We start from the raw sequence: 21,975 nt of genomic DNA on the forward strand, positions 1-21,975 counted from the left end.
TTTGCCGGGGGGTGGGAGGGGGGAGAAGACACATCACCCCAAAAAATGCACTGAACAATGTGTAATTGTATTAAACAATTCTGCGTCAGCGCAAAAGCCCCACTGATATTTTTTAAGATAACATTGCAATTTTATCAACCCCATCTCATGCTGTTTTGAATAGGAATCCTGGAACCGATAGAAAAGATGACCTTGATTGTATAGACAATGGCGAGGATTATGTGATTGAGGCAAAAAACATCCAAAGCAGAACCTCTTGAAGATCCTTTTACCTCAGTTTCCCATTCAGCAGTCGGTCAAGTGAACAGCCTGACTAACGTGTGTGAGGTTATCCCAGTTACAAGATGCTGGTGCTGGAGGTTTTTGGTGGCAGCCCCTTGAAATTGGGAGGGCTGGGTGGGGAGATTAACAATCCGGACTGTGTATAGATCAGCAGTCAAGATTGAGGGTGGCAATGTACAGGGGTCTGATAATCAGGGCTGGACGAAGCTAAAGGCTATCTTGAGCAGACTGGGGAGGAAACTCCTGCTCTTCCTAGCCCACAAGGAATGTTGAAAGAGGTGCTTACCTTGTGAATCTGGCAGCTCCCGCCCTTTCACTGCCACATTTCCTGACATCACGAAAAGCCCAAGCAGCAATCGCAAAATTTAAACTGGGCCTCCAATTGCACTTTGGTAGACACTCTGATTGCTTAATAAGCAGCGTGACAACAAATGGTGGTAGTGGCATCGTGGTAATGTCATTAGATTAGTAATCAAGATGCCCAGACTAATGAGGATACGGGTTCAAAACCACCCTGGCAGCTTGTGGAATTAAAATTCAATTAATAAATCTGAAATTAAAAGCTGATCTCTGTCATGAAGACCCATTGTCGATTGTGGTAAAGACTCATCTGGTTCACTAATGTTCGACAGGGAAGGAAATCTGCTGTCCTTACCTGGTCAGCACTATGTGTGACTCCGGAATACAGCAATGTTGTTGACTATTAACTGCCCTGTGAAATGGCCTAGCCACTCAGTTCAAGGACAGTCAGGGGAGGCCAACAAAGGCCAATTGTTGCAGGGTGGGGATTAATATTGAACCCTGATGATCTGAAGGAAAGATGATTTTTTTCCCCCCAGATTTTACATTAGTTTAAATTCCAAATATGAAACGGCTTATATTTCAAATATATTGTTAGAAATCCGACTCTTGACTGATCCAGTCATTTTATTTTTGTGAAAAGTCAAACTAAAGAAACTTAAGGAAATCTCTAAAATAGATTATTCTTGCAGTGACATGTTAACTTTTGCTTTTTTAACATTCGTTCACGTGATTTGGGTGTTGCTGGCTGAGCCAGCATTTATTCCCCATCCCTAATTGCCCCTGAGAAGGTTGTGGTGAATAGCCTTCTTGAGACGCTGCAGCCCATGTGGTGTAGGAAGACCAACAATAAATCCAGGGTGATGTTCTGTCAAACAAGAAAAGCTCCTGGTGCAAGAGAAAACACAATGTCACCTGACTGTCCATTGTATGACATGGGCATTACTGGGCTAGATTTGCTTCCAACATTTAATAGCGTGTCTATTATCAAAGTAATATCCTCATGGATTGCAAATCATACATCATGCCTTATCCTCAAATTTCTATTTTGACTTTGTCTCTCACTTATGGGGCAACACGGTGGAGCAGTGGTTAGCACTGCTGCCTCACAGCTCCAGGGCCCGGGTTCAATTTCGGCCTCGGGTGACTGTGAGGAGTTTGCACTTTCTCCCCATGTTTGCGTGAATTTCCTCCGGGGTGCACCGGTTTCCTTCCACAGTCCAAAGATGTGTAGATTAGCTGGATAGGCCATGCTAAGTTGCCCCTTAAGTGTCCAAAAGGTTAGGTGGAGTTTCTGGGTTACGGGGATAGGGTGGAGGCATGGGCTTAAGTCCATAAGACCATAAGACCATAAGACATAGGAGTGGAAGTAAGGCCATTCGGCCCATCGAGTCCACTCCACCATTCAATCATGGTTGATTTCAACTCCATTTACCCGCTCTCTCCCCATAGCCCTTAATTCCTCGAGAAATCAAGAATTTATCAATTTCTGTCTTAAAGACACTCAATGTCCCGGCCTCCACCGCCCTCTGTGGCAATGAATTCCACAGACCTACCACTCTCTGGCTGAAGAAATTTCTCCTCATCTCTGTTCTAAAGTGACTCCCTTTTATTCTAAGGCTGTGCCCCCGCGTCCTAGTCTCCCCTGCTAATGGAAACAACTTCCCTACGTCCATCCTATCCAAGCCATTCATTATCTTGTACATTTCTATTAGATCTCCCCTCAACCTCCTAAACTCCAATGAATATAATCCCACGATCCTCAGACGTTCATCGTATGTTAGGCCTACCATTCCTGGGATCATCCTTGTGAATCTCCGCTGGACCCGCTCCAGTGCCAGTATGTCCTTCTTGAGGTATGGGGCCCAAAATTGCTCACAGTATTCTAAATGGGGCCTAACTAATGCTTTATAAAGCCTCAGAAGTACATCCCTGCTTTTATATTCCAAGCCTCTTGAGATAAATGACAACATTACATTTGCTTTCTTAATTACGGACTCAACCTGCAAGTTTACCTTTAGAGAATCCTGGACTAGGACTCCCAAGTCCCTTTGCACTTTAGCATTATGAATTTTGTCACCGTTTAGAAAATAGTCCATGCCTCTATTCTTTTTTCCAAAGTGCAAGACCTCGCACTTGCCCACGTTGAATTTCATCAGCCACTTCTTGGACCATTCTCCTAAACTGTCTAAATCTTTCTGCAGCCTCCCCACCTCCTCAATACTACCTGCCCCTCCACCTATCTTTGTATCATCGGCAAACTTGGCCAGAATGCCCCCAGTCCCGTCATCTAGATCGTTAATATATAAAGAGAACAGCTGTGGCCCCAACACTGAACCCTGCGGGACACCACTTGTCACCGGTTGCCATTCCGAAAAAGAACCTTTTATCCCAACTCTCTGCCTTCTGTCTGACAGCCAATCGTCAATCCATGTTAGTACCTTGCCTCGAATACCATGGGCCCTTATTTTACTCAGCAGTCTCCCGTGAGGCACCTTGTCAAAGGCCTTTTGGAAGTCAAGATAGATAACATCTATTGGCTCTCCTTGGTCTAACCTATTTGTTATCTCTTCAAAGAACTCTAACAGGTTTGTCAGGCACGACCTCCCCTTACTAAATCCATGCTGACTTGTCCTAATCCGACCCTGCACTTCCAAGAATTTAGAAATCTCATCCTTAACGATGGATTCTAGAATTTTGCCAACAACCGAGGTTAGGCTAATTGGCCTATAATTTTCCATCTTTTTTCTTGTTCCCTTCTTGAACAGGGGGGTTACAAAAGCGATTTTCCAATCCTCTGGGACTTTCCCTGATTCCAGTGACTTTTGAAAGATCATAACTAACGCCTCCACTATTTCTTCAGCTATCTCCTTTAGAACTCTAGGATGTAGCCCATCTGGGCCCGGAGATTTATCAATTTTCAGACCTTTTAGTTTCTCTAGCACCTTCTCCTTTGTGATGGCAACCATATTCAACTCTGCCCCCTGACTTTCCTGAATTGTTGGGATATTACTCATGTCTTCTACTGTGAAGACTGACGCAAAGTACTTATTAAGTTCCTCAGCTATTTTCTTGTCTCCCATCACTAGATTACCAGCGTCATTTTGGAGCGGCCCAATGTCTACTTTTGCCTCCCGTTTGTTTTTAATGTATTTAAAGAAACTTTTACTATCATTCCTAATGTTACTGGCTAGCCTACCTTCATATTTGATCCTCTCCTTCCTTATTTCTCTCTTTGTTATCCTCTGTTTGTTTTTGTAGCCTTCCCAATCTTCTGACTTCCCACTACTCTTTGCCACATTATAGGCTCTCTCTTTTGCCTTGATGCATTCCCTGACTTCCTTTGTCAGCCATGGCTGCCTAATCCTCCCTCTGAGAACCTTTCTTTTCTTTGGGATGAACCTCTGCACTGTGTCCTCAATTGCTCCCAGAAACTCCTGCCATTGCTGTTCTACTGTCTTTCCCACTAGGCTCTGCTTCCAGTCGATTTTCGTCAGTTCCTCCCTCATGCGCCTGTAATTACCTTTATTTAACTGTAAAACCTTTACATCTGATTCTACCTTCTTTCTTTCAAATTGCAGACTGAATTCTACCATATTATGATCACTGCTTCCTAAGTGTTCCCTTACTTTAAGGTCTTTTATCAATTCTGACTCATTACATAACACTAAGTCCAGAATAGCCTGTTCCCTCGTGGGCTCCATCACAAGCTGTTCCAAAAAGCCATCCTGTAAACATTCAATGAATTCCCTTTCTTTGGGTCCACTGGCAACATTATTTACCCAGTCCACCTGCATATTGAAGTCCCCCATGATCACTGTGACCTTGCCTTTCTGACATGCCCTTTCTATTTCGTGGTGCATTTTGTGCCCCTGGTCCTGACCACTGTCAGGAGGCCTGTACATAACTCCCATTATGGTTTTTTTGCCTTTGTGGTTCCTCAACTCTACCCACACAGACTCCACATCGTCTGACCCTATGTCGTTTAGTGCTATTGATTTAATTTCATTTCTAATTAACAAGGCAACCCCGCCCCCTCTACCCACCTCTCTGTCTTTTCGATGGGTTGTAAATCCCTGGATGTTTAACTGCCAGTCCTGAACCCCCTGCAACCACGTCTCTGTGATGCCTACCACATCATACCTGCCAGTCACAATCTGGGCCACAAGCTCATCTACCTTGTTCCGTACACTGCGGGCATTTAAATATAGCACCTTTGATTCCCTATTGACTGTCCCTTTTTGTTTTCTTAGTGTGGTGGACCTTGGTTTACTGAGCCTTTCCATACACTGTGTCATATTTTGTGAGATGGGGACTATCGTAACCTCTCCTGAGCTCTGTCTTTTCGTGATTTTTTGTAATCCTAAGCAGCTACGCTTCCCACTGATTCCTTCACCTCTTGGTTCCCTGACTTTCCCTTCCCCCCCAATCTCTAGTTTAAAGTCCTATTGACCACCCTATTTACTCTTTTCGCCAGAACACTGGTCCCAGCTCGGTTCAGGTGGAGACCATCCCAACGGTATAGGTCCCCCCTGTCCCAAAACTGATGCCAGTGTCCCATGAAAAGGAACCCCTCTTTCCCACACCACTCTTTCAGCCACGTGTTAACTTCCCTTGTTCTTGCCTCCCTATGCCAATTTGCACGTGGCTCGGGCAGTAATCCGGAGATTATGACCCTTGAGGACCTGTTTTTTAATTTGAATCCTAACTCTTTATAATCTCTAAACAGGTCCTCTTTCCTAGACTTGCCTAAGTTGTTGGTACCGACATGGACCACAACAACTGGATCCTCCCCCTCCCTCTCCAATATCCTTTCAAGCCGGTCAGAGATGTCCCGCACCCTAGCACCGGGCAGGCAACATACCATGCGGGACCCTCGATCCTGCTCACAAAGGATACTATCTATCGCTCTGATAATAGAATCCCCTACAACTACAACTTGCCTATTTACTTCCTCCCCTTGAATGGCCTGCTGAACCATGGTGCCTTGGTCAGCTGACTCATCCTTCCTGCAGCCCTGTTCGCCATCCACACAGGGAGCAAGTGCCTCGTACCTGTTGGACAGGGTCAAGGGCTGAGGCTCCTGAGTTCCTGACTGCTGGTTCCCTTTACCTGCCTGACTTGCAGTCACACCCTGCTGTCCCTGGCCACTGGCAGGATTTAAACTATTTACTCTGACAGGTGTGACTGCCTCCTGAAACAAAGTGTCCAGGTAAGCCTCCCCCTCCCGGATGTGCCTCAGTGTGTGAAGCTCAGACTCCAGCTCATCAACTCTGAGCCGGAGTTCTTCGAGCAGCCAACACTTACTGCAGATGTGGTCGCTGCAGCTCGCAATGGGATCTGCCAGCTCCCACATCAAGCAGCTTAAGCACATCACCTGACCAGCCATCTCTAATTAATTAATTTGTTTAATTTAAGTTTACGAGTTTTAAATTTGGGGCAGATTGGTTATCAACCAATCAGATCACAGCTTCCCTCTGACGTCACTTTTGAAAAAAAAAAGTGGAAAACAGGAAGTTACCGTTAGGTCTGTATACTCACCCAGAGACTGCTCCTCGGGTGCTCTTTCCAAAGGCCGGTGCAGACTCAATGGGCCAAATGACCTCCTGTAGTTTCTATGATTCTATGATGTTGGTACTTAAGAAATTGAGTATCGCAAGTTGCCCAAATGTCATTCATGGGCAACATTCAACAGCTGTGAATACAGTAGTCCCCCGTTATACCGCGCTCCGCAATACCGCGGTTCGCGATATACCGCAGGGGGGCTTATGGACCCCAACTGTCAGTTGTGTCAATTTCAGCGGCCGGCTCACTTTGATCCAGAGAGGGAAGCTGCTCTCTCACTGAAACAATCAGCCGGCCGCTGAAATTGACACTGCCGGCTGCTCTCTCCCCCCAATCCAACTTTTAAGTTTTAATGTTTCTGATTGGAGGGAGAGAGCAGCGGGCAGTGTCAATTTCAGCGGCCGGCTGATTGTTTCAGTGAGAGAGCAGCTTCCCTCTCCGGATCAAAGTGAGCCGGCCGCTGAAATTGACACTGTTTTAATTAGATCCACGATGGGGGTTTTAAATTTATTTAAAAATCTATGCCAGCGCTTCCCATTGTGAGTCTACGGGGGTCTGACCTCTCCCCCCGCCCCCCGTAGCCTCTCAATGGGAAGCGCTAGCATAGATTTTTAAATAAATTTAAAACCCCCATCGTGGATATCCGCGGCTCGGTTGCAACGCGGGTGGCTGTCTTGGACCCCAACACCCGCGTTATAAAGGGGGACTACTGTAGTACCATCCAGTGGTACTTTTTGTTAAAGCAGTCCTATTCTGATTGTTACTTAGTGTAATTATGCAATTTAACGACAGTACATTTCAACAGCAAAATGACAAAAGAAAGAAGTAATGCACATTGTTCTCCTCAAACTAGAATACAGTTTGTAGAAAACATTCCATCATAGGAATCTAATAAATCTGTAGTTTTCTATCTTAGTTGACGAAATTTATAAAATCATTGTTTTCAATTAACTGAGCATAAAAAGCAATTGTCTTTTGCAACTAATGTGGCTCTTGTTTCTCCCTTTGATTTTTGACGGAAGCTGTCACTGGGAAATGTCATCAGCGCATTGGGAGACCAAAGCAAGAAGAGCCATCATGTGCCATATAGAGATTCAAAGCTGACCAGGCTTCTTCAAGATTCTCTGGGCGGAAACAGGTAAAAGAGAGCGTGAGATCTATTTGTAAAGAAAATAAAGGCCTTTGTTCTTTGTTCTGTTTATTTCTATTATCTAAGAGATAAGACGAACAAAAAAAACAGTACCTACTTTGCGTTGGTAACTTGAAAGCAGTTTCAAAACACCACTTTTCAAATAAATAGCCAATGAGTTATCTTAAAAACTATCTTCCAAGAAATGTATAAATTAGGGTGATTGGCACATCTTCTACCATATGAATATTGTTTCATTACCAACCATATATTTTAATGAGAAATTTATGGAAATATTGTAGGTTGGAAATTGTGAGGAACTAACTTGTTTAGAATGAGGTTGTTGAAGACAATGACAAGGAAGCAATGGGAAGGAACATTTCCAGAAGTTGAGGGTGGGAGTAACTGAAGAAAAAATAGGAGGTGTAGATGGTGAGAAAGGTGACAAACTGGTGAAAAATAGTCTTACTGATGAGCGCCAACTCAGAGACAGAAATGTTGAGCAGAGGAGAGTAGCTTGGGGAAATTTATATATCTGTTGAAATCAGTAAGGCTAAGAAGGAAGGTCTTGTTTGAAAAGTTTGAGAAGATGTTCAGGTCAGATGGAAGAGTTAGAGATACCTGAGGGAAGAGATGGTGCCAAAGAATGTGCCAAGCCTGGATGTGTCAAGCGATATCATCACCTGGGCAGCGCAGGTGCTGGAAAATACAGCTAGGTCAGGAGAATTCACTGAGGTAGACGGCTTTGCAGCACTAGAATGTTAATTGATTGAATGGCGACAGTCTTAATTGTGAGGCAGCAAATAATGTGGCGATATGGAATAGGAAAGTTTTGATTATTCAACAGATTTAGGAAAGGTGGGGCAAAGATTAGAAACAGAGAATAGGACACAGTCTCCCACTGCAGCTGAATTGCACCTGATTTGCGCTCACTCTGGGAGCCCAAACCAGGAAGTAATTCCCAATCCTTAGCCATGCAAACCTTTGAAATGAAATGAAAATCGCTTATTGTCACAAGTAGGCTTCACATGAAGTTACCGTGAAAAGCCCCTAATCGCCACATTCCGGCGCCTGTTTGGGGAGGCTGGTACGGGAATTGAATTCTGCTGTTGGCCTACTTTGGTCTGCTTTAAAAGTCAGCTCATGGTGAGGATTGCCATTTTGAGCGGGCAACTGGAGAGCAGTCCAGACACAGGCAGTGAAAAAAATCACTGCCTTACAACTCACCTGTGCAATACACCTGTTCAGGCAGAGGAAGCAGCACCTGTCAATTCCTGGAAAGAGGAAACCAGACAGCTGGGTTTAACCCCACTGCAGATCTTTGATTTGCAAGCCATTCATTCATTTCTCTTTGATATTGATTTACTAGGCTGCGATTGACAGGTTCCACATTAACTCAGCTGTTAGCATTGTTCCATTCCTCTCCCTTCACGCCTGAGTGATTTGAAGTAGTCAGCAGTGAAACAAAGAACTTAATTCTCAGGAGCTGCCAATCAAAGCTTGATCTTTAATTAAGGGGTCTCAGGAGGTGGTGGGGGCTCTTTAATTAGGTGGTCACTAGAGGAGCGGTTCGGGGAAGGTCTGCTCGAGGTGGGGTGGGCAGGTCTCACATTGTTTGGGGGGGGGGGGGGGGGTGGCCCTCTGATGGACTTTGGTAGAAACTCCCTTAAAGAATTACCCAACTGGCCCACCTCCAGTTCCACGGCACCAAGTACATGCTTGTCAAGACCTGCACCAATTCTCGCCCACGTGATTCCCAGCCCAGAGGACCGGAGAATCACGAGGGCCCAGAGAATATGGTGCCCGGCCCATTAATAGGATCCAAACAGATCTTATCCATTTGCATCCTCCCACTGGCATGAGACGCAAACCTCGGCCCTGATGCCAACAGGGGACTGGAACATTGGAAACGGAGGGTGTCGACCCCGTTTTTTCGACGTTGGGTTCTTCGCCACATCGGAAACTCAAGTAAATATTGAACCCAGCATAATTTGTTAAAATATTAGTCATCAACTATATCTTTATTTCTCCTACGTGAAATACCTCAAGTCTAATTGGGTAGCAGTACATCCATTGAACTCCTGCTCAATTCCTTAAATTGATCATTTGGACATTTCAAGCTTGTAAAATTGTTTTTTCAGTTGTGAACCAGTAAGGATAAATGTGAAGAAATTGTCCTTCACTACTTACTTTGATGCAAGTTCCATGACACAGGTGCTTTAAAGGATTGAAAATTACTGTATTTCTTGCAGTCGAACTGTCATGATTGCTTGCATAAGCCCATCAGATCGTGACTTCATGGAAACTCTGAACACTCTCAAATACGCAAACCGAGCCCGAAACATCAAGAACAAAGTTGTGGTTAATCAAGACAAAACCAGCCAGCAGATCAATGCCCTGCGAGCTGAGATTGTTCGACTTCAGATGGAGCTGATGGAGTACAAGACGGTAAGCAATGTGGGCAGTGGATCCCCAGGGAACAGTGGCCCTGGGCTCTTCCATCAAAAAAGAATCAAATCAGAATTCTACAAAACTTGTAATCCTTTTCATCATGGATTCAGGCTAAACTAGGGATCGATTGGTGCACATGTGTGTTTCATTATGGATTTTCATGCACTTGTAATAGCGTTCTAGGCATACGTTGAAAAATCACATTGGTTAAATATTTATTTCATTATTTTCAGTGGACTCAAGTAGTAGAACCTGTTTATTTACATTCATGGACAGACACTTTGGAAAATGACCTGTGGTTCAACAGAAATTTGCTTTCAAAACACTATTATAAAATCAATGCATATTAACTGCATGGCCATTTATATGGAATATCTGAAGAAAAAAAATCGTTATATTTTCCCAAAAGACAGTTTCATTGGCAACCTTATTTGCATTTTGTCAAACAGTGACCAGATTTTAAACTATCATATACTGTGAAAATCTTTGTGATCTAAAGATTCTAATCATCTTCACAGCTTAAAGGAGTTAATGAAGATGCTATTATTAATTTGTATCTGCTTGCCTTTTTAAGGGGAAACGAGTTATTGGTGAAGATGGTTCTGAAGGTTACAATGACTTATGCCAAGAAAATGTAATGCTACAGAAAGAAAATGACACACTGAGAATGAGAGTAAAAGCCATGCAAGAAACAATTGACGCACTGAATAACAGGGTAACACAGCTCTTGAGTAATGAAGCCACTCAGATAATAGCCAGCTCAGGTAAAATGTAACTCGTTAACTGTCATACATGCTGAACCTTCTGATAACATGGTATTTTTCTTTTAATAGGCAATTCTCGTCACTCTCCAGCCACTCAGTTGTGGTGTTATTGGGAGGTTTGATACCTTTTGTATTTTGTATTTGTTTATCTCCTGATTTTAAGGCCCTGACTTCTCACCCTTGCCCCTCACCTGAGGTGTGGTGATCCTCAGGTTATATCACCATCATTCAGCTGTCCCCCTCAAAGAGGAAAGCTGTCTATGGTCATCTGGAACTATGGCGACTTTACCTTTTTACAAAGTGACCATACTTGTGTCAAGTTTCATGGCAGTGGGATTGAAGGTGGTGTCTTCTATCCCAACTGGAACCCTCATTTTACAAAGCATAATAGGTAAATATTTTAGATTATAATCCTGTTACCAGATGTGAGAAGTTCTCCTGATTTGTTTCTAACACCATACTTCAGGAGCTAAAGGCTGTTGAGTGAACAACTTTTAAATGAGTAGGTCATCATAAGTGCTGCTAACTAAGATCAATGCGATGATGGGATTCTTTAAAATGTTTTTTTTAAACAAGCCACGAGACCCATGGTCCCTAACCAATTCAAATCAAATGGTTTCAGTAAATATGTTTCACGACAGTAATTTGCTGAATGAATTGTGCATTGTACCGGATGAGTTAAATCATTAGTAATCAATTCAGGCCAATTGATTGTGATGATTAAATCATGGCCTTTTGTGATTGCCCATCTTCTGTTCCACCAATTTTATGTAATCTTTGAGTAGCTTTCTGAGTGAAACTTTGCTCATGGTGTGATTGATTGTTACCTGTATTCACTATACAATGAATCAGATTACCAATATCGGAAGAATTAATTGGTTCTTCAGAAAAGGACTTATTGGTTGGCCTATTACTTGGTCTTAAGGCATTTAAGGTGTATTTGAATTGAGTACTTAAAAAATATTGTACCATGGGCAACACGGTGGCACAGTGGTTTGTGTGCTGCCTCACAGCGCCAGGAACCCAGGTTCGATTCCGACCTTGGGTGACTGTACGGAGTTTGCACATTCTCCCCGTGACTGCGTTGGTTTCCTTCGGGTGCTCCAGTTTCCTCCCACAGTCCTGGGATGTGCAGCTTAGATGAATTGGCCATGCCAGGTTGCTCCTTAGAGTTGGGTTGCAGGAATAGGGTGGGGGATTGGGCCTAGGTAGGGTGGCGTTCGAAAGGGTCGGTGCAAACCTGATGGGCCAAATGGCCTCCTTCTGCACTGTAAGGATTCTATGATAATATGCTAGTTTAAGAGATTCAAATCATGTTTTATGCCAACTGCACCATCCGAGATAATCCTGCTGTGTAAATGACCTGGCCATGTACATAGATCTTTGCCAATTCTTCCACTTAGATTTTGAAACATTTTATCCGTCAAAATGGTTAACTTTGTCTTTTCTATTTTCTCTATAGGAGATAGCAATGAAGAAATAGGTGCATTAATTCAAAACTATATCCGGGAAATACAGGATCTCAGGTTGGTCCATGATCTTTAAACATGCACATTATGTATGTTGCCGTAATTTCCCCTCACACTACTCTATTCCCAAAATTTAGTGGGGGAAAATATCTAGCAGGAAGACTTCCTTTAGATACACTGCTGCGCTCACAGTTCACCACTTTACTGCTCGAGATCCAACAAAATTATAACTTGTGATTCTGAGTTTTGTCTAACTTTAGGACTTCTCCAAAATCAAAATGTACTTGATGAATCTGTCTAGTGCAATATGTTGGTCCACCGTCCTTTCGCCTCTGTTCAAACCAAGCTCAGATTGATGGAATGCGAGTCTTTACACTGGTTTAGATGCCCAAGTGAAATTATCATTCAGGCCGTTCTGCATTTAGTCCTTGTGATGTGTGCCTACAGAAACTAATCACAAGTCCTTCATTAACTCACTCCGAATGGAGTTTAACTAATTTTAACAAAACTACTATTCATCTTCCGGACACGAGATTTGCAAAAATAAACCCCATGAAATGAAGATTAAACGTTTTGCATGTTTTGAAATGTTTAATGTAAGAATGCTGAAAGGGATACTGTCATTTTTCATGTTCATAAACACTTCTCACGTGGGCACCGTGGGCGGGATTCTGTGATCCTGAGGCTAAGTGTTGACGCCATCGAAAACGCCATCGCGTTTCTCGATGGCGTCAACGCAGCCTCAGGATCAGCTATTCTGGCCCCTACAGGGGGCCAGCATGGCACTGGAGTGGTTCACGCCGCTCCAGCTGCTGATCCCGGCATGAACTGAGCGCCGCGGGATCCGCGCATGCGCAGTGGCACCGGCGCCAACGCGCACATACACAGTGGCACCAGAGGCAATGCGCGCATGCGCAGTGGCTTCCTTCAATGCGTTGGCCCCGATGCAACATGGCACAGGACTACAGGGGGCGGCGCATCAGAAAGGAGGCCACCAACCAGAGAGGCCGACCCGCCGATTGGTGGGCCCGATCGTGGGCCAGACCACATCGGAGGCCCCCCACCCCAGGGTTGACCCCCCCCCCCCTTCCTCCCCACAGACCACCCCCCGACCCTTCCACGCTGAGTTCCCGCTAGCTGAGAGCAGGTGTGGACGGCGCCGGCAGGATTCGGCGTTTTTACGACTGCCGCTCGAGCCATCCCCGACCGGCGCCACGTCAACCACGCAGGTGCCAATGGCACCACATGCCAGTGTTGGAGCGGCGTGGTGCAATTTGCACCGGTCGCGGGATTCTCCGGCCCGGCCCCAGGCTGAAAGAATCCCACCCCATGTGTATTGTATTGAGTAATACTAACTCATGCTCAACTACAGGTATTATTGAACTAATTTTATACACACCTTAACAGAGAGGCCAGCAGAAAGATCATACTTAACAAAATTCCACTTGTCTTTTGCACACCTCTGTTTTGGATTAGTTTTATATGCAAGTTATATCCACTGGTCCATTTCATCTTGCGATGTGAATTGGGAACAGAAAACCTTTTCAGATATTTGTTTGACCTAGGTGTACAGATTTCCTGTCTTAGCCTTTGAAGGATTGAAAATGTTTAATTCTATTTTCATCTGAACGACGATAATTCCCATTGCCTTAGCCTGTGCTGTTTTTTCAGAAGTTACTTTTTAAGTGCAATCCTTTCTCAAAGCCCCCTGATCAATAAAGGCTACTTTTTTACAGGACCAAACTGTTGGAAAGTGAAGCAATGAATGAGTCTCTCCGGCGCAATGTCTCTCGACTGACTTCCAGGTCTCCTTATGCAGCGGGACTGTCTCCCATGCCTTGCTCTTCGATGTCCAGTCCGTTCGTTTCTCTGGAATCTGATACTTCTGAAGTTGTTGAAATGGCAAAAAAAGACTTAGAGCTGCTTAAGAAGAGGGAAAGGGTACGAAAAAGAAATAGGTAATTGTGTGCGTAAATTGCTACAGATAATGTGTGCATGTAATAAAATTGTGAATTCCACAGCAGTATGAGCTAAAAGACTGTACAGAGGAGACAAATTATGTTGTGCTTTACTGGCTTGCAAACTTGGGTTCCTGGACACTGGGGGGGAATTCTAGCAGAACAGAAACCATCACATTTCAAGCCAGCATGCCTCTGATTTCTGGGCTGTGAAACTTTGCTCCACAGTGTCCAGTTTCTTTGCTGTTGTATCTGCAAAGTGGCATCAACTGTGTATGAACATACAGTAAGAAGTCTGACAACACCAGGTTAAAGTCCAACAGGTTTGTTTGGATTCACTAGCATTCGGAGCGCAGCTCCTTCATCAGCTCCTTCATCCCGTACCAGCCTCCCCGAACAGGCGCCGGATTGTGGCGACTAGGGACTTCATTTGAAGCCGACTTGTGACAGTAAGCGATTTTCATTTTCAGGTGAGTCCTGATCAGATAGATTCACCTGATGAAGGAGCTGCGATCTGCTCCACTCCAAAAGCTGCGCTCCGAAAGCTAGTGAATCCAAACAAACCTGTTGGACTTTAACCTGGTTTTGTAAGACTTCTTACTGTGCCCACCCCAGTCCAATGCCAGCATCTCCACATTATGAGCACACAGTTCTGGTGCTAACCGCAGCAGGTGTCACAGTGGGTGTTAGTGTGGAGGATCTGCTAGATGTAAATGGAGTGGGAAGATTTGATATCAGTCGGTGTGTAGCATTTCTTTTCCGAGTCTCCTGCACCAAAGCCACCAGTTCAGCCTTGGCTGGGTTTAATTAACACAGGTTAGTCCAAGCCTCTACTTACCTCTCATTATTTCACACCCCTGCACTTAGCACTAGCTGTAGGCAACAACCATTTAAATTAGTAGACAGCATGGACTTTGCATACTATGTAAATTGGAAGCAATGGGCACTGGGCAATCCTAACTGCAATGCCTGTTTTTAGGTCATGTTCAATTTTGCGGTCCTAGTTGTTGATTTACTGAGTCAGGTATGGCTGATTCGGAACGTTGTGGGTTCAAGCTGTGCTCCAGAGACAATGTAGACTGATACCACTGCAGTAGTGAAGGAGTGCTGCACTGTTACTAGTGCAATCACTGGATGATGCATTATATCAAGGCCACATTTTGCTCCTCAAGTTGATGTTACTAATCCCCGACACCATTCGAAGAAGAGGGAAGTTCTCTTGTCTTGTTCAACATTTAACCCTGAACCAACTATACTAAAACAAATTATCTGAGCCTCTATCTCATTGCCATGCACAAATGACTGCCATATTTCCCGATATCACAACAGTGACTCCACTTGAAAAGTGAATAATAACTTAATAAGATGTCCTATAGTCACGAAAAGCACAGTATAAATGATGCTTTTCTTATTAGCATCATTTTTCTATTGCCAAATGTTTTGGAAGAAATGGCCCTGTGCAAACCACCTCTGTACTTTTCCCAAGAACCTATTTTCTAACATGGTAACGTTAGGTTTAAAACAAAAAGGTAGCCAAGTGAACTAAAATTTAGTATCGTAATTTTAATTCTTGACCTCCACCTGAAAGGCGATGGCCAGTTTCACAAGGACACGGAGTTTGCATCGAGTAAAACAAGAAACAAAGTTTTATTTACACAAACGATATGTTCACTACCCGGTAAATTACTACTGGATTCCTGTGGAGGTGGGTGCCTTAGTGGCCGACCTTGTGTACATGGGGTTAATTGAGATACCCAGCCCCTCGTGGGGGAGTGCGTACTCTGCAAGGAGTATGGGTAAGACGAGCATTCTTACCACGTAGGTTGCGTGCGGGACATTACAGCCAGCACGTTAACCCCAGCTATATTCCTTTTAGAATAAAAGGTGCTGTATTAGCTATGTGTTGCAGAAAAATGTCAAAACGCCACATTCACAAACATAGAATCAGTGAAATGAAGAAAATTAAAGGTTTTGTAAAAAAATTAAAAGTTGGAGAGCATTTCACCATTTTTGTCTTTACTTTTCTGTGATATGTATTCACTTATTTTTTTCTTAAAGCCCAGTGAAGGAGAAAAGAAGAGGAGTTCTACAGCAAGAGAATTGGGAAGAGATGGATGACAATGAAGTGGAAGGGGTAAGGAAAGACAAAGAACTCAAAAATATTTATTTTACAAACTGAGATCTCTGAAGCCCAGGAATCGGGGGCGGGATTCTCCCCGATCCGGCGGGGCGGGGGGTCCCGGCGTAGCGGAGTGGCGCCAACCACTCCGGCGTCGGGCTTCATCAAAGGTGCGGAATTCTCAGCACCTTTGGGGGCTAGGCTCGCACCGGAGTGGTTGGTGCCATGCCGGCTTGCGCCAAAACCAGCGCCAACAGCCTTTGTCGCCACCGGCCGGCATCTGGGCTGGCCGAAAGGCCTTCGCCGGTTCGCGCATGCGCCGGTGCATCAGCGGCCGCTGACGTCACCACTGGCGCATGCACGGTAGGGGGGTTCTCTTCCGCCTCCGCTATGGTGGAGGCCTTGGCGGCGGCTGAAGAAAAAGAGTGCCCCCACGGCACTGGCCCGCCTGCCGATTGGTGGGCCCCGATCGCGGGCCTGGCCACTGTGGGGGCACCCCCCGGGGTCCGATTGCCCCGCGCCCCCCCCAGGACACCGGGGGCCCGCTCGCACCGCCAACCCTGCCGCCACCAGAGGTGGTTGAAACCACGGCGGCGGGAGAGTCCTCTCAGCGGCGGGACTTCGGCCCATCGCGGGCAGGAGAATCGCTGCAGGGGGCTCGCCGATAGGCGCGGAGGGCACGTCGATCGGCGTGGCGAGATTCCCGCCCCCGCTAATTCCTGGGTGGCGGAGAATTCCGGCCATGGCGGGGTGGAATTTTTGCCGGTCCCGGGCGATTCTCCGACCCTGCGGGGGGTCGGAGAATTTCACCCCTGAGTTGTTATCCACCTTTGTTGATAATTCAGAGTCAGCTTTTAATTTTTTATCCTGTCCCCCACTGTTCGTGCCAAACTCAGTGAGAATCTCCCTTTTTGATCTTTGTCAAGAAGAATAAGAGGGCCGACAATGGAATTCCAGATGGATCAGACTGCTTTCGAGGCCCTTGTACCCTCATACTTGCTTTTGCAGGCGATAATTACATCCGGAGGCTCCTAATACTTCGAGAAAACAAGGGTGGGATTTTCCCATTTTGAGACAAAATGTGGTGGCAGACAGCTCCGGACGCACCTTTCCTGCTGTGCAAAATGGCAGGCTCCCTTGCCAGATTCTGTGCTTGGAACTTTATTAGTTATACACAGGCGAGTTCCCCTCCAAACCTCCTGGTAGCTGATTCATTCAACCCCTTCAGCTAATGGTTTGGAAGGTCCTGGCACCATACTTAAATACCAGTCCAGCACATTCCTTCATTCAATAGCTCTCCCCCCCGAGTCCATCACGTGCGAGCTGCCCGTGCCTCACTGCGACCTCTACCCACTGCATCTGGAGTGGATCCCCCTTCTAGTAAACAATGTGATATTACTTTGACCCTCTTTTTCGTGAGGTTTTCATGCAGCATTGTAGGGGTCCAGCTCCTCTTGGTCTGCCCACCCCCCCAACTCCTACACAGCCCTAATTCCACATTGCCCCCTTAGTGTTTGGCCTGACTAACTTTAATGCCTCTTCAAACAAAAGTTCACTAGACTGGTTCCTGGGATGAGGGCACTGTTCTTTGAGGAGAGGCTGAGTAGTTTAGACATTTTCCCTGGTGATTCAATGAATGAGAAATGATTTCATTGTGACATATAAGATTCTTAAGGGACTCGATATTGAGAAAATGGGCGGGTTTCTCCGTCCCGCCACGCCAGATTTCTGGTTCAGCACGCCAGCGGGATTTTCTGTTCCACCGGCTGGTTAATGGGATTTCCCGTTGTGGGGCCGCCCCATGCCATCGGGAAACCCCCGGGCTGCAGGCAAAACCTAGCATCCTGACAGGGGAGAATCCAGCCCTATGTTTCCTGTGGCTGGAGAATCATAAATATCATGTTTAAACATGATGCTTGAACATCATAAACATTATAGTCTTTGAGTACGGACATTTAGGACAGAGGTTTGTATTTCTATATTGCACAGCGCAGATCCTGAGCATCTGAAGTGCTATATAAATGATTGCTTGTGTATATTTGCTGTTTTTTATGCAACCTCTTAAACTATTTACCCGTCCTGTCACCTACATTGTGTCCTTCTATAATTTCAGGAGGAGGAGGACATTGAAGAAAGTTGCTGTGAAGAAGAGGAAGGTGGAGATGATGAAGAATTTGACAGTGATGGAAGCCTCGATGAAACAGATACAGAATCAGAAGAAAAAGGTAATAATCATAAGCTGTAGTGGAACTTGCTCAACTCCTTAGAATGACTTCAAGTAGCATTGAAAACAGAAGAAAATTAAAACTTTAAAGATTCTGGGCGAGATTTTCCCATATTCTTCCAGGGTGTCAGACTCTGACTGAAGCCTGGCGCCAAGATTGTGTCCAGATTTTGAGCCACTGGGGAAAACAAATCTGTGCGCATTTTGTACGCCATTAATGTGGCAGGGTGGGACCTGATGGAACTGGTGAGGATGGCTCCACAGATATCAGGGCGCCGTTTAAAAATGGTGCCTGATCAACACAGAAAGAAAACCCTGCCCAGTGACCGTTTTAATTTATTGAAGTTAAATACTGTCAAAAGAAACTTTACCATTTGGACAAGTTGGAAATACTCTTCATAATTCATTTTTCAGCTGATAAGTGAAATATATTTTGGGGAAAACCAGGCACTACAAGGCCCAACATGTCATTGGTGTACGTAGCTCACTCTATATTGGAGGTGGACATTCCATATTGGGTAACCCACCTTTTAGTTGTCCAGAACACCTCCCTAAAAGTGGCACGAGGCCCAGTTCCTATGAAAATCGAGGTCAGTATACCTTAATGTGGAGCTAGGAGGAACAGACTGCACTTTTTTAGTGTCTCGTTACAACTGCAGAATGCTGTACACTTCTACATGCCCTTAATCCACAAATTTACTTGATGCTCTTGGCTGGCATCCTGGTCAGTTGCTGTTGCCCTGCCTTGTGACTGGCAAGCTGTTTCTAGGACCATAGCTGGCATCCTCATAGCATAGAACACTACATAGAACACTACAGCGCAGTACGGGCCCTTCGGCCCTCGATGTTGCGCCGACCTGTGAAACCATCTGAAGCCTATCTGACCTACACTATTCCATTTTCATCCATATGTCTATCCAGTGACCACTTAAATGCCCTTAAAGTTGTTGAGTCTACTACTGTTGCAGGCAGGGCGTTCCACACCCCGACTACTCTCTGAGTAAAGAAACTGCCTCTGATATCTGTCCTATATCTATCACCCCTCAATTTAAAACTATGTCCCCTCGTGTTGGTCATCACCATCCGAGGAAAAATACTCTCACTGTCCACCATATCTAACCCTCTGACTATCTTATATGTCTCTATTAAGTCACCTCTCAGCTTTCTCCTCTCTAACGAAAACAACCTCAATTCCCTGAGCCTTTCCTCGTAAGACCTTCCCTCCATACCAGGCAACATCCTAGTAAATCTCCTCTGAACCCTTTCCAAAGCTTCCACATCCTTCCTATAATGTGGTGACCAGAACTGCACGCAGTACTCCAGGTGCGGCCGCACCAGAGTTATGTACAGCTGCAGCATGACCTTGTGGTTCCGAAACTCAATCCCCCTGCTTATAAAGGCTAGCACACCATATGCCTTCTTAACAGCCCTATTAACCTGGGTGGCAACTTTCAGGGATTTATGTACCTGGATGCCGAGATCTCTCTGTTCATCTACACTACCAAGAATCTAGCCATTAGCCCAGTACTCTGCATTCCTGTTACTCCTTCCAAAGTGAACCACCTCACACTTTTCCGCATTAAACTCCATCTGCCACCTCTCAGCCCAGCTCTGCAGCTTATCTATGTCCCTCTGTATCCTATAACATCCTTCATCACTATCCACAACTCCACCGACCTTCGTGTCATCGGCAAATTTACTAACCCATCCTTCTACACCCTCTTCCAGGTCATTTATAAAAATGACAAACAGCAGTGGCCCCAAAACAGATCCTTGCGGTACACCACTAGTAACTGAAGAGCACTATAATAATGGGATCAAAGGCCTGTGTTCCTGACACCAGACCTATTGGGCAGTTATAATGTGTACTGTACTGGATAATGCACCAATTTAAGCAACTTCCAATTTATTGGCCCTTTTGGAGGATCTTGTTGCATTATAAAAGAACTTGAAATATTCTGTGTGCAGCCTGAAGAAATTAACATCAAGTGGTCCGAGTCTTTATAACAAACTTAAATTCTGCAAATAATGTAGATGCATATCTTTAGTTTAATGTTGGATTACAAGGTAGGAAGACATTGGTGTAATGTTGACGAGCCTCAGGCAAGATGAGACTAAAGAAAAACATTTCCTCTAAAGTTAATAGATATGTGGTTTGAATTCTTATTAAAGTTGATTGACGTCTGAAAAGAGGAAGTGAATAAGTGGCTAATTTTAAAAGGGTTCAAATGTTCTGGATTAAGTGTGTGTTTAGATGATTCAGTACAATGTTTAGCTAATCCATGGGATTATCATCTTTATCAGGATTGAAATAATATCTAAGACCTTTCCACTTATGCTTCTTTCTGAATCAGAAAAATCAGGGACGGGATTCTCTCATCCCGCGGCAGTGTTGACGCCGGCCCCTCACCTCCTGCTCCCGTATCGTCAGCCAGCACGACTGGCTGACTATTTTTATTAGCAGGTTAGAACAGCGCCGGCATGACCCCAGGTCTCGCCGTTAGGACTTCAGCCCATGCAGGCCGCAGAATCCCCGGGAGCCCGGAGAATTCTGGAGCCTGGCTGCCTGCCAGGATATATATTCTAGGTCTGTGAGGTTTTGGTCCTAAACTGAACTTTATATCCCACACACTTTCAATTTTTTTTTGAGAGCACATTTTCTCTGTTGAATATTTGACAGATTAGTATTGCAGTTTCTGAACTACAAACTTGGATTAGTTCACTTCTTGAAAGATATTGGACCAGATCTTTTGCGTTCCAGTCCCCTTGGGGGTGGGAGCTAAGGGGGTAGTTCGATTCAGTGTTCAGTTACCCAAGAGTTCGAAGTGGCTTTATTCCGTCTAACTTTTCCCAGGTGGCAGTTCTGCTGAGAGAGTGAGAACCATCCAAGGTTTCTGATTTAAATTGTTTGCTACATTCCCAGCATTCCCAGTGCAGAGTGGTTGCCCATTGGAAGTTTTTCCAGGGCAAACAGTCCTTGTGTGGGGACCTTCAGGGGCTTCCTCCTTTTGGGGTATCTCAAGGGTATGACCCCACCTCTCAGCCACCCAGGAGATCAGGGGCTGGATTCACTGTTCCTGAGGATACGTGCCCACGCCAACAGAGGATCCGTGCCTTTTCACTGGAAAATCAGTGCGAAACCCTCATCGATTCTGCTACGGGTGAGGGGCTAGCACCAGCGCCGTGTGAAACATGGGTGGGAAATCGTTGGAGAATCGGCGGCTCTGTACTGCACATGCGCAGAGCTGACAAGCTGCAGCCGTGCATATGCCTACACAACCCCACACGTGCACCGATCGTGACAGAAAAGATGGCGCGGCTGTGCTGGACCGCATACCCTCCCACCATGACTGCACAGCCCACCTCCTGGTCACCCCCCACCACTCCCCCCAGCCCTGGCAGTAGCACCCTGGCACCGATCTCGGCCGAGTGTGGCGGTGCTGAACACTATCCGCACACCCTCTCTCGTTCTCCGCAGCCACCGCACCAGGCTCACGATCGCTGAGACCACACGTGCCCCGCACTGTCGGGAACTCAGCCCATCGGAGGCGAAGCATTGTGGGTGGGCCTGCTAATGACATTCCAAAGGGGTTGCGACTACACGCGGCATGCGCCTTGATGATGCTGATTTGGAGGGGGCAGAGCATCACGACCTGCCATCAAACCGGTGCCTGCCGCGATTTTGGCATCGGGAGCCATTCTCCATCTGATTGC

The 21,975-nt window shown here is 45.5% G+C and overlaps 1 protein-coding gene across 3 annotated transcripts in view; it reads left to right on the forward strand.

Moving 5' to 3' along the window:
* kif21b (kinesin family member 21B) overlaps nt 1-21,975 on the forward strand; it is a 220,108-nt gene that overhangs the window by 92,752 nt on the left and 105,381 nt on the right. For all 3 annotated transcript variants that reach the window (XR_005463373.1, XR_005463374.1, XM_038819459.1), the window contains exons 7-13: nt 7,170-7,285; nt 9,529-9,724; nt 10,302-10,491; nt 11,954-12,017; nt 13,697-13,918; nt 15,977-16,052; nt 18,151-18,262. Coding sequence is in view for 1 of the 3 variants with exons in the window: in XM_038819459.1 (XP_038675387.1) it covers nt 7,170-7,285; nt 9,529-9,724; nt 10,302-10,491; nt 11,954-12,017; nt 13,697-13,918; nt 15,977-16,052; nt 18,151-18,262 (976 nt within the window). In the remaining 2 variants the exon portion in view is untranslated. The remainder of the gene's footprint in view (nt 1-7,169; nt 7,286-9,528; nt 9,725-10,301; nt 10,492-11,953; nt 12,018-13,696; nt 13,919-15,976; nt 16,053-18,150; nt 18,263-21,975) is intronic.

This window comes from Scyliorhinus canicula, chromosome 15, assembly GCF_902713615.1.
Source record: "Scyliorhinus canicula chromosome 15, sScyCan1.1, whole genome shotgun sequence".
Taxonomy (NCBI): domain Eukaryota; kingdom Metazoa; phylum Chordata; class Chondrichthyes; order Carcharhiniformes; family Scyliorhinidae; genus Scyliorhinus; species Scyliorhinus canicula.